Raw genomic sequence first — 18,311 nt, forward strand, 5'->3', positions numbered from 1 at the left:
ATCTTCCTCAAACCTCCTCCTGCCCTCGTCTGCCCATCCACACTGCACACCCAGGTTCACTAAGCAGGGCAGTCACAGGCTGCACCCTGAGCACTCCTGACCTGATATCCACATCCATGCAATACATATTTGCTGAATGAATAAATGAATGAATGAAAGAAAGGGAGATAAGCCATCATTCTGGAAGCTGCAAGTCTTTCTCCTTCTTTTCTTTTGCCTCCCCCTGCCTCACCCTCCACCATCCAGCCCTGTGGTGGCTCTACGGGCAGGTGGCTCACTTACTTGTCTTGGATGTTCTCAGCTACTTTGGCCATCCTGTGGGCATCCTCACAGCCTCAAGGGTGGATTGTTTTTGAATGGATTTTAAGGGTGTTTTCTTGCCTTTTTTCTCAATTCAACATGGAATTTGTGTCTATATCATTTACTTTGTATGGCTTTGTCACTCCCTTTTCACCTTTCATCAGGGCGTTCATGGCCTTTCTTCATGCTTCCGATGAATCTTCAATGCATATTGCATTTATTTTCTCTCTTTGTTCACAGAACCCACCAAGAAGCCAAACTCAGGTGAGTGTCTCTTTGGCTGGGAAAAACTGAGGCAACGTCCTTGAACTGATGCTTACGGAGGGGATGGTTGAGGATGTTTTACAGAACTGTGGGGTATATGAAAGAGATGCAACAACTGTACCAGATAGCAGATATTGAAAGCGAAATGTGGTGATTAGGGAAATGCAAATCACAACCACAGTGAAGCACCACTTCGTACCCACTGAGATGGCTAAAATCTAAAATGGAAAATAACAAGTGTTGGCAAGGATGTGATGAAACTGGAATGTTTGTACAGTGCTGGTGGGAGTCTAAAATGGTACAGCCACTGTGAACAAATGCTTTGGTGGATCCTCAAAAAGTTAAATACAGGATTACTCTATGAACCAGCAATTCCACTCCTAGGTATGTACTCAAAATAATTGAAAACACGGGTTCCAAGAAAAATGTGTACACAAATGTTCAGAGCAGCACTATTCATTATAGCTAAAAGGTAGAAATAACTCACATGTTAATCAGTGGAAGGAGTGGATAAACAAAATGTGGTCCATTCACACAATGGAATATTATTTAGCCTTGAAGAGGAATGAAGCACTGAAAATTGCTACAAAGTGGTTGAGCCTCAAAAACATTTTGCAAAGAGAAAGAAGCCAGACACAAATGATCACATAGTGTATATTTTTATGAAGATGAAATTTCAAGAATAGGTGAATCCCTAGAACCAGAAGCAATGTCGTGACTGCCAGGGGCTGGAGGGGAAAGAGAGAGTGACTGCTTGATAAATTCCAGGTTTCTTTTTGGGGGAACGAAAGCATTCTGGAAGTACACAGAGGTGATGGCTGCACAACACTGTGAATATTCTAAATGCCCCTGAATTATTCACTTTTAAATGGTTAATTATATGTAAATTTGACTTCAATTTATTTATTTATTTACAATTAAAAAGGTAACCTTTGGCTGGGGGCGGTGGCTCACACCTGTAATCCCAGCGCTTTGAAAGGCCGAGGTGGGCAGATCATCTGAGGTCAGGGGTTCGAGACCAACCTGGCCAACATGGTGAAACCCGGTCTCTACTAAATATAAAAAAATTAGCTGGGCATGATGGCACATGTCTGTAATCCCAGCTACTTGGGAGGCTGAGGCAGGAGAATCACTTGAACCCGGGAGGTGGAGGTTGCAGTGAGCCGAGATCATGCCACTGCACTCCAACCTGGGTGACAGAGTGAGATTCCGTCTCAAAAAAAAAAAAAAGAAAAGAAAAGAAAAGAAAAAGAAAGAATTCCCGGGGCCGGGTGCAGTGGCTCACGCGTGTAATCCCAGCACTTTGGGAGGCCAAGGCGGGTGGATCACAAGGTCAGGAGATCGAGACCATCCTGGCTAACACGGTATGTTGTACCTGAGCGAGTTAGAAAAACGCCACACTTTGAGACGAATTAAGAGTCCTTTATTAGCCAGCGACCGAGAGACGGCTAATGCTTAATATTCTCTCGGCCCTGAGGAAGGGGCTTGATTAACTTTTATATCTTGGTTTAGGAATGGGGGGGCGTCTAGTGAAAACAATTTTACAAAAGTAAAGTAGGCAAAAAGTTAAAAGGATAAATGGTTGCAGGAAAGTAAACAGTTCCAGGTGCAGGGGCTTTAAGACTATTACAAGGTGATAGACTCGGGGCTTTGGGCGTCACTAATCAGACGAATTCCCGGGAACTGTGGATATAGCTCGCCACAGTATCTTATCAGTTAATTGCATTCTTGCATGTGCTGGGAGTCAGCTTGCACGAGTTCAGTCCTTGAGGAAGGGGCTGCCAGTGAAAGAGCCAAGATGCAGTCTGTCTGCTTCTCTTAGCTAAGGGAGAGTCCATTCAGGTGGAAACCAGGCTAGGTGAGTAAAGGAAAAGGGAGAGTCTAAAAACAGGTTAGTAAAAACGAGGTTGGGCATTACAGGTGAAACCCCGTCTCTACTAAAAAATAGAAAAAAAATTAGCTGGGCATGGTGGTGGGCGCCTGTAGTCTCAGCTACTTGGGAGGCTGAGGCAGGAGAATGGCATGAACCCGGGAGGCAGAGCTTGCAGTGAGCCGAGATCTCCCACTGCACTCCAGCCTGGGCGACAGAGCGAGACTCTGTCTCAACAACAACAACAACAACAACAACAACAAAAAGAGAAATAACTCCCAGACTTCCAGCAGACTCCTTGACTGCCATGAGAGATGTCAGGAAGTCAATGGACGGGTGTTTATAGGTTGTTCAAGAAATGTTCACTATCAAGCAAGAATTGAAAATGCAACTAAATTGCTGTTGGAGAGTGATGATAGCAGAAAGATTTCCAACAAGGAGCTCTGCAATTTTTGCTGAAAAATCTTCCAAATGATGCTCTGCCATAAGAAGAAATTCACACCCTGAATAGCACAGCAGGATGCGAATAGCAATGCCAGCCAAAGACATTGAAAACAAGCCGGTAAAACTAAGTGATTGTTAGCTGTTTAAAAAAATAATAATAACTGGTGTTAACAACAAAGTGAAACTTAACTTCTGAAGATTAGGCTACCTTCACAGAGAGGATAAGGAAGGAAGAACTGAGTAAAAGTAGTTAGATATTGCTGGATTTTGACATTTGAAGGTTAAGTGTTCCTGCTAAAAATAGAAATTGAACATATAACTCCTGAACTAGTGGATGAAAATGAAGAATGAAGAATAAAATTAAATACAAAAAAATGAAGAGTAAAATTAAATACCAAAATTAGCCAAGTGTTGTGGTGAATGCCTGTAGTCCCAGCTACTCAGGAGGCTGAGGTGGGAGGATCACTTGAGCCCCAGAGGTGGAGGTTGCAGTGAGCTGAGATTGCGCCACTGCACTTCCGCCTGGGTGGCAGAGCCAGGCTTTGTCTCAAAAATAAAAAATAATAATAAATTAAAAACCTGAATACTAAATGGAAGTTAAGAAGGAAGGAATTAAAAAAGAAGAAAAGTAAAATAAAAGAGTAGGAATAGTGAATCCTTAGTTATGTTAGATGTTCAGTGATTTAATAAATCTGTAAAAAGCCGGAGACTAGATGATGCGATTTAAAATGTTTGGGCTGGGCGCGGTGGCTCACGCCTGTAATCCCAGCACTGTGGGAGGCCGAGGCGGGTGGATCACGAGGTCAGGAGATCGAGACCATCCTGGCTAACACGGTGAAACCCCATCTCTACTAAAAATACAAATAAAATGTTTCATGCTATTTATGAGAGAAGCATTTGCAACAAAATGCCAAAGAGAAGGTGAAAATAGCTGGAAAAAAATGCGCAAAGCAAATCACCAATAGAAGAAAGCCAAGTTGGGCTAGCAAAATCAGACAAAATAACCTTCGAGGTGCAAACAACTTTGAGGCCCAAATAGAGATTCTTCCCACTAAAAGAATGATTCGCTGAATGATAATGGAATCTTGACCCAGCCTGCACCTCAGGTTAAGTTAAAAGTGGAAATTTAAAGATCTAAGTGTGAGATTTTAAAAAGCATTTCCCCCGAAATACCAGGATCTGTAGATGGAAATGTTATTAAGAATAAAGATGTGGAGCTGAGCGTGGTGGCTCACGCCTGTAATCCCAGAACTTTGGGAGGCCGAGACTGGCTGATTTCTTGAGCCCAGGAGTTTGAGACTAGCCTGGGCAACATAGTGAGACCCCATCTTTACAAAAAATTTTTTAAAAATTAGCTGGACATGGTGGCATGCACCTCTGGTCCCAGTTACTCAGGAGGCTGAGGTGGGAGGATCACCTGTGCCCTAGAGGTTGAGGCTGCAGTGAGGCATGATCACGCCACTGCACGCCAGCCTGCGTGACAGAGCAAGACCCTGTCTCAAAAGAAAAGAAAAGAAAAGAAAAAAGAAGAAAGAAATGAAAACCGTAGCTCAGAGACAGAGAAACTGAGCAATGCGTAGGTTCAGAAGGGTTTGAAACAGACTGAATTGTGTCTTGGCATATGAGAGAGGTCGCAGCTATAAAACAATGAGAGAAGAAACCAAATTCCACATAGGCAGGAGTGAGACAATTGGCTGTTCTTGTGGATGATACGTGATCAAATCTCAACCTCATGCAATACTTTTTTTTTTTTTTGAGACGGAGTCTCGCTCTGTCACCCAGGCTGCAGTGCAGTGGTGTGATCTCACCTCCCCGCAAACTTCTCCTCCCGGGTTCAAGTAATTCTCGTGCCTCAGCTGGGACTACAGGCATGTGCCACCACGCCTGGCTAATTTTTGCATTTTTTTAGTAGAGACGGGGTTTCACCAAGTTGGCCAGGCTGGTCTCGAACTCCTGACCTCAGGTGATCTGTCCACCTCGGTGTCCCAAAGTGCTGGGATTACAGGTGTGTACCACCACACCCGGCCTCATGTAATACTTAAAAATGAACTACAGGTGGATTACAAACCTGAATATAAAAGAAAACTTTTTTTTTTTTTTGAAAAATAGAGGGAAATGTCTTATAACCTCAGAGTTAGGAGGTTTTTCTTAGATACAATACAAAAAGCATAACCACGCCCATAGTCCCAGCTACTCAGGAGGCTGAGGCATAAGAATCACTTGAGCTCAAGAGGTGGAGGTTGCGGTGAGCCGAGATCCTGCCATTGCACTCCAGCTGAGGCTACAGAGTGAGAGTATAAAAAAAAAAAAAGAAGCATAACCTTTAAAAATGGGTTAGACTATGTCTACATTTTAAAAAAAATAATAATAATCATGTTCCAACTTCAGGCTCTGAAAAAAGTCAAAAGATGAGCTGTCAACTAGAAGAGGCTCCTTACTGCTCATACCACCAGGGAGAGTTTAATATGCACAATGCAGTCATCCTTCAGAATTCATGGGGGATTACTTTTAAGATGCCCTCTTCCCCGCAGATGCCAAAATCCACAGCTGCTGAAGTCTCTCATATAAAACGTGCAGTACTTGCATATAATGCAAGTATATGTTCCTGTATATTTTTATTTATTTATTGGGAGACAGAATCTCACTCTGTTGCCCAGGCTGGAGTGCAGTGGCATGATCTTGCCTCACTGTAACCTCCACCTCCCGGGTTCAAGAGATTCTCCTGACTCAACCTCCCAAGTAGCTGGGATTACAGGTATGCGCCACCACTCCCAGCTAATTTTTGTATTTTTAGTAGAGACGGGTTTTAACCATGTTGTCCAGGCTGGTTTCGAACTCCTGACCTCACATAATCTGCCCACCTTGGCCTCCCAAAGTGCTGGGATTACAGGGATGAGCCACGGTGTCCAGCCTCTGGTATACTTTAAATTATCTCTAGGTTACTCATAACTCCTGATACGGTGTAAATGCTATGCAAATAGTTGTTATACTATATTATTTTTTATTTGTATTACTTTTGATTGGATTGCTATATTTTATTTTTTGAAATATTTTCAATACAAGACTGGTTGGATCTATAGATGCAGAAATTCTGGTTATAGAGCACAAACTGTGTATAGATAGCTCCTACCAAAACAGACGGATGGTGAAAAAAAGAAAAGGAAAGAAAAGAAAAAGAAAATGGAGGAGAGAGACTATGAGGCGACTAAAAGAAGAGGGATATGATGATTCCATTTGCTGACAAGAAAAATTCAAAGAGGAGGGAATTATGCAATTGACCAGCTGATGTGTGTTAGAAATGCTCAGGGTCACACATATTCATTGAAAGCCAATTTAAGCCACTATTTAATTTAAACCAATTTTCTAAAAAAAAAAAAAAAAAAAAACTCAATTAGGCCAGGCGAGGTGGCTCACACCTGTAATCCCGGCACTTTGGGAGGCCGAGGTGGGTGGATCACAAGGTCAGGAGTTTGAGACCAGCCTGGCCAATATGGTGAAACCCTGTTTCTACTAAAAATACAAAAGTTAGCTGGGCATGGTGGTGTGTGCCTGAGGCTGTGAGACTGAGGCAGGAGAATCGCTTGAACCCAGGAGGCGGAGGTTGCAGGGAGCGGAGATCATGCAACTGCACTCCAGCTTGGGCGACAGAGCAAGACTCTGTCTCAAAAAAAAAAAAAAGAAGTATATTGGTTCCGTCTGGAAAGGTGGACGGACTACTTGAAGCAAAGGCAGGAAGACTGGAAGCAGGGAGAGGGTTTTCAGGTCACAAACAGGTGAGAGACAAAACAGTTGCCTTCTTTTGAGTTTCTGATTAGCCTTTCCAAAGGAGGCGATCAGATACGAATCTGCCTCAGGGAGCAGAGGGGGGACTTTGAATAGAATGGGAGGCAGGTTGGCCCTAAGCAGTTCCCAGCTGGACTTTTCCCTTTAGCTTAGTGACTTGGGGGCCCCGAGATTTATGTTCCTTTCACAGTGTATGAGTGAGAGCACTTGGAAACTGAGAGTGGAAGTGTCGCCGGCCAGGTCTCACTAACACAGGCCCCCACAACACCTGTTTCAGTATTGACTGAGTGGTTAAATATTAAAAGCCAGTGCCCCTATACAAAGGCTGGAATGTAACAAAAGCCCACCGAGAGTTTTTCCCAGGACTTTCCCGGGCCTTAAAGCATGACAAAATAATGAAGGAATTCTTAACAGGACCCATTTAGGATTAAACAACTTTTACTGGGGGTCTGCAGAAACTCCCCAGGCCTCCACAAACAAGCTTATTGGGGCTTTGAAGGAACTCTGCAAACCTCCTGGATTTAGCAGGAGACAACATGAGGGTAATCACCCCAGCACCTGGACCCATTAGATTAAGTCAATTCACTGAGGCTCCTGAGGAAGATCCTCAGGACTCAGACCTTAGTTATAGATTAAAAGAAGTTAATCAGTTATGTCTTTAGATAAATGCACACACATATATCCACATAGCTTGGAAGGTATATAAGCTCTGGAAAACTATAATTTTGAGTTAGTCTGGTGATAATTTCCAGGCCTTCTCCCTGTAACAGGTTGCAGAAATAAAAACTCTCTTCCTCCCCAGTTCATCGGTGTTTCATTATTGGGCTGTGAGAAATAGCAGCCCAGTTGGGTCCGGGAACAGAAGGTTTGGTGTTATCTTCATCACAGGCACTGGACTGTCGGTAAATTTATTCCATGACAATTCTTCCTAGGTTTCTTTTTTATATTACTTGCTTCCGTCATGGCAGACAGCTACACTGGCTTCTTGCCATGAAAACGAACTTCTAGTAACAAAACGGAAACCTTTTTTTTTAAGTTTCAGGTTTCAAGGTTTTACTTCTATCTGCAAAGTGATTTTTAACCAGACAATGGCAATCTATAAACACACCGTGGGCAGCAAATGAGAACAAACTGCAAGGTCGATAGTCACGCTAATGTGCTTGTTTCTGCAGGCTGCTCCTAAGGCAAGGACAATTTTCTTTTCTAACAGTGCAATGTTGTTTCCTCCACAGATATCTACCCAAAGCCAAAACCACCTTACTACCCACAGCCCGAGAATCCCGACAGCGGTGGAAGTAAGAATCTGCAGGCCTGAAACTCTTTCTCAATCTGGTTTGATGATGTTTGCCTTTTTATTTACTAGCAGGTTTAGCCTGGTTGCATTTGAAATATGTGTGTAATAGCTCCCTTACTGGGAATGTAGTTTCATTCCTCACTGGGGGGAGCAAGAAAGTCCAATGGACAGAAACAATCTTATTTTCCCTTTGCTTTGACATCTAGAAACCACTAAGGTGTACTTGTCACCACCCAACTGGTTCACTTTGTTGGCTGCCTAGACAGGGCTGATTTATCAAGATAGGGGAATTGCAATGGAGAAAGAGTAATTCACGCAGAGCTGGCTCTAAGGGAGGCTAGAGTTTTATTATTAATCATTCAGTCTCTGGAACATCTGGGGATCAGGGTTGTTAAGGATAAGTTGGCAGGTAGGGGCTTGAGAAGTGGGGAGGGCTGATTGGTCAGGTTGGAGAGGGAACCATAGGGGGTTGAAGTGAGGTTTTCTTGCTGTTTTCTGTTCCTGGGTGGATGGCAGACCTGGTTGAGCCAGATTACCGGGCTGGGTGGTGCCAGCTGATCCATCCAGTGCAGGGGCTGCAAAATATCTCAAGCACTGATCTTAGGTTTTACAATAGTGATGTTACCCCCAGGAGAAACTTGGGGAGGTTCAGACTCTTGCAGCCAGAGGCTGCACGAGCCCTAAAGTGTAATTTCTAATCTTGTAGCTAATTTTTTGGTCCTGCAAAGGCAGACTGGTTCCCAGGCAAGAAGGGGGTCTTTTTGGGAAAGGGGCATTCTTAATTTTGTTTCAGAGTGAAACCATGAACTGAATTCCTTCCCAAGGCTAGTTTGGCCCACACCCAGGAAAGAACAAGGACAGCTTAAAGGTTAGAAGCAAGATGGAGTTGGTTAGGTCTGACCTCTTTCACTGTCATCATTTCCTCAGTCATAATTTTTGCAAAGGCAGTTTGATACTCAAAGGACACTTTGCATTATCATCACAGAAAGCTAATCAGGCTGAGAGACAAGTCCTTTTTCTCACTTGTTTTCAGTGCTCCAAATTCCTTTGGCTTAACCATTCCCAAACCCCCACGTGTGCTGTGCACTTTATGTGTTTTAGAGTTGGTTTCTCCATTTTTTCTAACATTTGGCAGACAGTTTTTTCCACAGATTTATTACACTCATCATTGAAAAATATGCAATTCAAAAAAAGAAAGAGAGTGAACGAGAGAGAGAAGAGTGGGGGAGGTGGGCATGGAGAGAGAAAGAGAAAGAGAAAAGGGGAAAGAAGAAAGGAAAAGATAGATTCTGGCCATTAAAGTTATCAGCAGTTCAACAACCTTAAAAACTTAAATGTTTGCCAGGCAGAGCAGCGTGAAGCTGGCTAAATCAAGAGGGGTTCTGGAAGCTTCCTGGTAGTTTGCTCTGGCTTTAAACTGTCACAGCTTAACAGCGTGTCCATTCATTGCAGACACGCACATCCAGATGGACAGAAATTATCTCCTCTTACAAGGAATCATTAAAAACAGAGAGCAAGACCCAAGGGAGGTGACACCCACTTGAAAAACTACACCTCAGGCCGGGCGTGGGGGCTCACGCCTGGAATCCCAGCACTTTGGGAGTCCGAGGCGGGCAGATCACCTGAAGTCAGGAGCTCGAGACCAGCCTGGCCAACATGGCGAAACCCTGTCTCTACCAAAAATACAAAAATTAGCTGGGCATGGTGGCATGCGCCTATAATCCCAGCTACTTGGGAGGCTAAGACACGAGAATTGCTTGAACCCAGGAGAGGGAGGTTACAGTGAGCCAAGATTGCGCCACTGCACTCCAGCCGGGGAACAGAATGAGACTCTGTCTCGAAAAACCAAACCAAACCAAACCAAACCAAACCAAACAAAACCCCAAAACACCACCTCACCCTTAACTGCATTAGTTAAGCCAGCTAGTCTTTCTTTTTTCCCCCTCTTTCATGATGAAAATCCCAAACACCACCCACCTTTTTCTCCTGCTATTTCCTCCTAGTCTTTTAAAAACCATTGTCCTGCGGATCATGGCTATGTTGCAAGGCACTCATGGGAATTCCACAGGGAACGTGTTTCTTGCTGAAACATACTTGGGAAACGCCCAGTTAAACAGACTGCCGTGGGCTTCCCTCCCAGAGAATTCATCAGGACTTAAAATGCGTGGCTGGGCATGGTGGGTCACGTCTGTAATCCCAGTACTTTGGTAGACCGAGGCTGGTGGATCACCTGAGGTCAGGAGTTCAAGGCCAGCCTGGCCAACATGGTGAAACCCCATCTCTACTAAAAATACAAAAATCAGTCGTGGCCTGTAGTCCCAGCAACTCGAGAGGCTGAGGCATGAGAATCGCTTGAACCTGGGAGGCAGAGGTTGTAGCAAGCTGAGATGGCGCCACTGCACTCCAGGCTGGGCAACAGAGCGAGACTCCGTTTCAAAAAAAAAAAAAAAAAGAATAAGAAAAAAAAAAAACTTAAAATGCGAGATCCTTTAAGATGGGCCATCTTCAGAGTGTGAACACTCAGCCCCTCCCACAGCAAAGTGATTCATGAACCCCAATAGGAGAAGGAGTGGGGGAAGAGAGGCTCAGGCTGGGGAGGTGACCCCGCATGACTCAAGCCTCAATCTCCTGATGCTTGTCCCAACAAAGAGGAGGCTTCCTTTCCGACTTTGGTTTTTCATGTTGTGCTTAAATCCAGCCACGCTGATGCCTTTAACATGGCAGTCCTGAATTATTAATCAATACTGTGTGAATCCAAAATATCTGAGACAGGTCTCAATCAGTTTACAAAGTTTATTTTGCCAAGGTTAAGGACGTGCCCGTGACACAGCCTCAGGAGGTCCTGATGACAAGTGCTCAAAGTTGTCAGGACACAGCTTGGTTTTACACATTTTAGGGAGACAGGAGATATCAATCAATATGTATAAGAAGTACATTGGTTTGATCTGGAAATGCGGGACAACTGGAAGCAGGGGCTTCCAGGTCACAGGAAGATACGAGACAACTAGTTGCATTCTTCTAAGTCCTTGATCGGCCTTTTACTGAAAACTCAATTTACATGTGAGACAGGGCAAAGGAATAGTACTTATGCCTCAGTCTGGCCCAGTGAATCTGCATTTTTCATCAACAATAAGGCAGAGGAAGCAATCAGACATGCATTTGTCTCAGGGGAGCAGAGGGGATGACTTTCTGTCCCACACCTGTGAAGATGAGCTGTCGGTGTACATTGCCAGGGTGAAATTCCACAGAACTGTTTTAGGGTAAACAAAACAGTTTACTTTCCTCAGATTGTGAGGACAGTATGTAGCTTTTAAAAAACTTAAAAAAATTTGTTTGTAGCTATCTTATTTGGAAAGAAAATGGGAGGCAGTTCTGACTAACTTTTTTTTTCCAGCTTGACTTTTCCCTTGGCTTAATGATTTTGGGGTCCCAAGATTTATTTTCCTTTCACAATTGAACGTGAGAACATGGAGTATTTAACACAGGAAATGAGCAAATTTAACGTACACACCCAAGGAAAAGGAAAAATGAAGCTGGTTGGAAGTTAATTATGGATAGTGTGGTATATGAGCAGAAATTCCCCTTAACCAGTGTTCTTGCCCAGGCTAGCCCAAATGAGCCCAGGCTAGCCTAGATTCCCAAGTGTGTATCTTGAGAACGAGGAAGAGCCCTAGAAAACAATGTGTAACGTCCCTCCAAGATGGGGTGTTCTGGAACAATCCCTCAGACAACGAAGGCAATTGTTGATGGGCAACATTGGGAAGACCCCAGAGATGGAATGTCCTAGGCCTTTCCATGTTCTCTTTCTCATTCTCCCTCCATTGACTTGATAGGTGGCTGGGGGATTTATAAGTATTTACCACACACCAGCCAGCTTTCTCCGGATGGCTCCAGGCATGCTTGGAGCCCAGTGGTCTCTTTCCCTTAGAATTTGATCTGGAGGAACCCAAAATTCTCTCTGTGTCCTTTGAAATTCAGCACATTTTTCTTGGCTTCCATGAGCTCCTGTGGCATTTCTCAGGCCAGCTGTTGACTCTGCTTCCTATGTCTGTGCTTGTCCCTTTGAGAGATGTCAGCATTGCTCACCGATTCTTTTCTCTGACGCCAGCAGCTCCTATCCATGTTGTCTTTTTTTTTTTTTTTTTTTTTTCAGACAGAGTCTCACTCTATTGCTCAGGCTGGAGTGCAATGGCACGATGGCATGATCTTGGCTCACTGCAACCTCCGCCTCCTGGGTTCAAGCAATTCTCCTGCCTTAGCCTCCCGAGTAACTGGGATTACAGGCGTGCAACACCACACCCGGCTAATTTTTGTACTTTTAGCAGAGACAGGGTTTCACCATGTTGGCCAGGCTGGTCTCAAACTCCTGACCTCAGGTGATCTGCCCGCCTTGGCTTCCCAAAATGCTGGGATTACAGGTGTGAGCCACTGTGCCTGTCCCCATGTTGTCTTGAAAGTAACAAGAAAGGCATGGATTCTTTCTGATGCAAGCTGTTATGGGATGAATTATGTCTCCCCTCAAATTCATAGGATGAAGTCCTAACCCCCAGTTTCCTCAGAATGTGACTGTCTGTGGAGAGGGGGCCTTTAAGAAGGAGATAAATGTAAAATGAGGTCGCTAGGGTGGGTCCTGATCCAATAGGACTAGTATCCTAATAAGAAGAGATGAGGACTTAGACACACACAGAGGAAAGATTATATGAAGACACAGGGAGAAGACGGCATCTACAAGCCCAGGAGAGAGGCCTTAGGAGGAACCAGCCCAGTCTATATCTTGATCTCACACTCCCAGCCTCCAGGACTGTGGGAGAATCAATGTCTGTTGTTTACAAGCCACCCAGTCTATGGTATTCTGTGACAGCAGCCTGAGATGGACTAAGACACCTCATAAGAAAAGGAGATGAGGACACACACACACACACATAGGGACAACCCTGTGAGGACACAGGTAGAAGACGGCGTCTCCAAGCCCAGGAGAGAGGCCTCAGGAGGAACCAGCCCTGCCCATACCTGGATCTCAGACCTCCAGCCTCCAGGACTGTGGGAGAATCAATGTCTGTTGTTTATAAGCCACCCAGTCTTGGTATTCTGTGATAGCAGCCTGAAATGGACTAAGACACCTCATAAGAAGGGGAGATGAGGACGCAGACACACACAGAGGGACGACCCTGTGAGGACACAGGGAGAAGATGGCATCTGCAAGCCCAGGAGAGAGGCCTCAGGAGGAATCAGCCCAGCCCACACCTGGATCTCAGACTTCCAGCCTCCAGGACTGTGGGAGAATCAATGTCTGTTGTTTATAAGCCACCCAGTCTTGGTATTCTGTGATAGCAGCCTGAAATGGACTAAGACATCTCATAAGAAGAGGAGATGAGGACACAGACACACACAGAGGGACGACCCTGTGAGGACACAGGGAGAAGATGGTGTCTACAAGCCAAGGAGAGAGGCCTCAGGAGTAAGCCCAGGAATCAATGCAGTTGGAGGTTCTGTGTGTGAATGGAGGAGGGAAGCTCACAGATGAAGGCGTTTTGAGGGAGGACTGACCTTACAGTGAGGTACCCAGAGACTTCCTGAACCAAGCCACGAATATGCAGCTCGTGCTCCGGGCAGTGCCTTCTGGCCTGGAAACCAAAGCTCCCTTGTGTCCAGTCCCCACTCCTCTGTTTGGCCCCCAAGTTTCCATAATCCCCCACAGTTGTATCATTTTAGAGACCTCAAAAGAGAGTCTAGGCTGGGCGTGGTGGCTCGTGCCTGTAATCCCAGCCCTTTCAGAGGCCGACGTGGGTGGATCACCTGAAGTCAGGATTTCAAGACCAGCCTGGCCAACATGGTGAAACCCTGTCTCTACTAAAAATACAAAAATTAGCTGGGCATGCTGGTGTATACCTGTAATCCCAGCTACTTGGGAGGCTGATGCCAGAGAATCGCTTGAACCCAGGAGGCGGAGGTTGCAGGGAGCCGAGATCGTGCCACTGCACTCCAGCCTGGGCAACAACAGCAAAACTCCTTCTCAAAAAAAAAAAAAAGAGAGTCTAGGCAGGGCATGGTGGTCCATGCCTGTAGTCCTAGCTATACTCAGGAGGCTGAGGTAGGAGGATCACTTGAGCCCAGGAGGTGGAGGCTGCAGTGAGCTATGATTCACCACTGCACTCCAGCCTGGGCAACAGAGCAACACCCTGTCTCAAGAGAGAGAGAAAGGGAAAGAGAGAGAGACTATTCTGGGAAGTGAAAAACTAGTCATTCTCAGCCCAGATTTGCAGTGTTCTGAGACGTCTGTCCTGAGGAAGGACTTTGAGAACAGCATCCTTGCCTTTTTTGTGAATTAAAGTAATTTCACTCTTGAACCAATGTGGATAAGCACTTGCCAGGTACCAGGAATATAAAATGGGTACAGAAAATAAAGTTTCTAGTCCAGCGACAAAAAGGTGCTGAAGATACAGACTCATGTTGTGCAAAGAGCTTGCACTGATTATTTCATTTCGGCTGCTTGAATAGGGTCCAAGGACATTTAAGCTGAGACAGGAGGGACGAGCTAATTAATGCTTTTCCAGATGACAAATGGATTCTTCAAATATTTAGGGAGAGTGTAAAGTGATGGACAGGGAACAGGAGGGGTCATGACAGAAGGAATGCCACCTGCAAAAGTCCTGGGGCAGGGCTGGGCACGGTGGCTCATGCCTGTAATCCCAACACTTTGGGAGGCCAAGGTGGGCAGATCACCTGAGGTCAGAAGTTCGAGACCAGCCTGGGCAACATAGTGAAATCCCATCTCTACTAAAAATACAAAAATTGGCCAGGCGTGGTGGCACACACCTGTAATCTCAGCTACTCGGGAGGCTGAGGCAGGAGAATTGTTTGAACCCAGGAGGCAGAGGTTGCCGTGAGCTGAGATCACGCCACTGCACTCCAGCCTGGGCGACAAAAGCGAAACTCCGTCTTAAAAAAAAAAAAGTCCTAGGGCAGAAAGCTCATGGTAAACTTGAGGAACATGCAAAAGTCGTTGCAAAAAGTTTTAAGAAATTCAAATGAAGCCAGGCTCAGCGTGGCTCATGCCTATGATGATTCCAGCTCTTTGGGAAGGCAAGACAGGACGATTGCTTAAGAACAGGAATTTGAGACCAACCTGGGCAACATAGCAAGACCTTGTCTCTACACAAATTTTAAAAATTAGCCAACTATGGTGGTATGCACCTGTAGACTGAGCTACATGGACGGCTGAGGTGGGAGGATTGTTTGAGCCTCGGAACTCGAGGCTGCGGGGAGCTATGATCGCACCACTGCACTGCAGCCTGGGCAACAGAGCAAGACCCTGTCTCAAAACAACAACAACGCAAATTCAAATGAAAGGGTGTAACTCAAGCAAGATGGAAATACAACGCACTATCAAAAGATCAGATGTTTCATCCTCACATTTATAGAAGTGACTGACTTCTGTAAATAGTGCTGGCATCTGTAGTAGCCCCAAACAGGGAAAGGTCAACAACGCACTTTCTGCCCTGTTAATTTCAGAGAGCCCTGGACTTCTTGCGAAAGCACCGGTGGTGTACGTTTAGGGTACAAAAATAAAAGTTTTTGTTTTTTCATTGTAAGCTCTGAGGTGGTATTATGAATGTTGTCTACATGATTAATAAGCTCCGTAAAAGCAATGGGCAGTAACATCTTTTCTGTACTTTGGCATTCTTATTTATAGATGGTATCTACCTGAAAGATGTCATTATTTTTCTGAAATCATACTGTTGTTTTCCAACAGATATCTACCCAAGGCCAAAGCCACGCCCTCAACCCCAGCCTGGCAATTCCGGCAACAGTGGAGGTAATGAGTATTTATTTATTTATTTTTATTTTATTTTATTTTATTTCATTTTATTTTATTTTATTTTACTATTTTATTTGATTCTATGTTATTTTACTTTATTTTACCATTTTATTTGATTCTATGTTATTTTACTTTATTTTATCTGATTCTATGTTATTTTACTATTTTATTTTATTATTTATTTTGGAGACAGGGTCTCGCTCTGTTGCCCTGGCCAGAGTGAAGTGATGTAATCGCAGCCTCGAACTCCTGGGCTCAAGCAATCTTCCTCCCTCAGCCTTTCAAGTAGTTAGGACTACAGATGTGCACCACCTATATTTCACCACCTATATTGGCTATATTTCAAATTTTTTGCAGAGACAGGATCTTGCTGTGTTGTTCAGGCTCTTCTTGAACTCCCGGCCTCAAGCAATCCTCTGCCTCAGCCTCCCAAAATGCTGGGATTACAGGCACCAGCTATTGTGGCCCAGCCTGGTAATCAGTATTAAAGTCCATTTTAGAAGTGTTTGGGGCCAGGCACAGTGGCTCATGCCTGTAATCCCAGCACTTTGGGAAGCCGAGGTGGGCGGATCACTTGAGGTCAGGAGTTTGACACCAGCCTGAGCAATATGATGAAACCCTGTCTCTACTAAAAATACAAATATTCGCCGGGTGTGGTGGTACATGCCTGTAATCCAGCTACTCAGGAGGATGAAGCAGGAGACTCGCTTGAACCCGCAAAGCGAAGGCTGCTGTGAGCTAAGATCACGCCGCAGCACTCCAGCCTGGGAGAGAGAGCGAGACCCTGTCTCAAAAGGAAAAAAAAAAAAAAAAAAAGAAGTGCTTCATGCCTGTAATCCCAGCACTTTGGGAGGCCGAGGTCTCCTCAGGCAGATCACCTGAGGTCAGGAGTTTGAAACCAGCGGCCAACATGGTGAACCCCTGTTTCTACTAAAAATACAAAATTAGCTGGGCAGAGTGACGCGTGCCTGTCATCTCAGCTACTGGGGAGGCTGAGGCAGGAGAATCACTTGAACCCAGGAGGCGGAGGTTGCCTTGAGCCAAGATTGTGCCAATGCACAATCTATCTAGGTGATAGAGTGAGACTGTCTCAAAAAAAGGTGGCGGGGGTGGTTGGATACAAGTATTATTTAATGACTTAAAAATTCTCATCTCCATGGTGAAAGACCAATTGCTTTTGAAATGCACAGACATTGTTTTGCGAGGAGTTCAGTTCTACTATCCACCAGCACCTGGGGATTACATTTAGTTGATAGTAAATAAATTTAAATGTTTTTGATGACATTGACTGAAAAATACCATGCACACTAAGACATTTCAAGTTATGATGGAGGAAGGCAATTTTTTCTTGTTTTTTTTTTTGTTGGTCTGTGTTCTACTCACTTATTCTTCCCTCTGCAAGAGTTATCTGCGGCCACTTTGCCTGTGTTCCTACAGCACTTCCCATCTCCGCCTTGGCAATTGTGTCTCACGAACGTGAGACACTCAGGAAAGAGACGCTGGTCTGTAAAGTTGGAAGAGTCTCGGCGATTCCATTGGTGGGGCCAATGTGTGCAGATTGGGGAAGCTAAGATACACTGGGTGTCTTCCTCTCTCCACCTGCTTTAACCATTGGGAGTTCCCCTGATTGTGATTGTTTCAGGACGTTGCTTGGATGTTGTCATATTCCTAGGGTTCAAGGCACTCTTCGTGAAATCCAAGGAAACAGGCTTTGGGTATGTCCCAGTGCCTTTTCCCTTGGGTCTTGCAACTGAAGAATTGTGTTTCTTCCCTGGAAAAACGAACACACTTTTGCCCACTCACCCACCTCCTGCAAGTCTTCAAAACCACAGCGTTGTATCCTAGACTATGTTCCCCCAGTAGGTGGTTCCTTCCTCTGCATTCCCGTACTCCATACTGCTTGATATGTTCTTACATGCAACGCCGTGCAATTGTGTTTAGTTGATTCCTGTGAATTAGAATGAGAACTCTACATGGGCATGGATTTTTGCCTTTCATTCACTGCTGCATTCCCTAGTCTGGAAAGCTGTGCCTGGCACACAATGAGTCCTAGGTGAAGGTCAGTGAAGTCATTAATGCTTGAGTCCCAACAGGCAAACAGCTGGATTCATGAATGAAAGACTTACCGCTACATCCCTTCATCAGGGTGTATAGCGTCAACTCCATTTCCTGGAAAGCTCTACAGTTCTTCCTCCTCAAAAGGCTCTGGTCTTGTGATTCATAGCATTCGTCCACCAAGACGTGAACAAGGGATCTTTATGTCAGAGGTTCCCTGTTCAAAGCTGTTTTAGAGGCCAGGCGTGGTGGCTCATTCAGGTAATCCCAGCACTTTGGGAGGCCGAAGTGGGAAGACCACTTGAGGTCAGGAGTTCGAGACCAGCCTGGCCAACATGGTGAAACCCCATCTCCATTAAAATACAAAAATTAGCCAGGCATGGTGGCATGTACCTGTAATCACAACCACTTGAGAGGCTGAGGCAGGAGAATCACTTGAACCTGGGAGGCAGAGTTCAGTTGGAGTTGCAGTGAGCCGAGAT

The 18,311-nt window shown here is 45.0% G+C and overlaps 1 protein-coding gene across 6 annotated transcripts in view; it reads left to right on the forward strand.

The window, feature by feature from the left end:
• XG (Xg glycoprotein) overlaps positions 1–18,311 on the forward strand; it is a 65,398-nt gene that overhangs the window by 23,082 nt on the left and 24,005 nt on the right. For 3 of the 6 annotated variants that reach the window (XM_016943459.4, XM_054677127.2, XM_054677126.2), the window contains exons 3-5: positions 541–564; positions 7,894–7,956; positions 15,709–15,774. In XM_016943459.4, the coding sequence (XP_016798948.2) occupies positions 541–564; positions 7,894–7,956; positions 15,709–15,774 (153 nt within the window). The remainder of the gene's footprint in view (positions 1–540; positions 565–7,893; positions 7,957–15,708; positions 15,775–18,311) is intronic. The other 3 variants (XM_016943460.4, XM_024353041.3, XM_054677128.2) reach the window with 1 other exon arrangement.

Source organism: Pan troglodytes, chromosome X (assembly GCF_028858775.2).
Source record: "Pan troglodytes isolate AG18354 chromosome X, NHGRI_mPanTro3-v2.0_pri, whole genome shotgun sequence".
In the NCBI taxonomy this organism is placed as follows: domain Eukaryota; kingdom Metazoa; phylum Chordata; class Mammalia; order Primates; family Hominidae; genus Pan; species Pan troglodytes.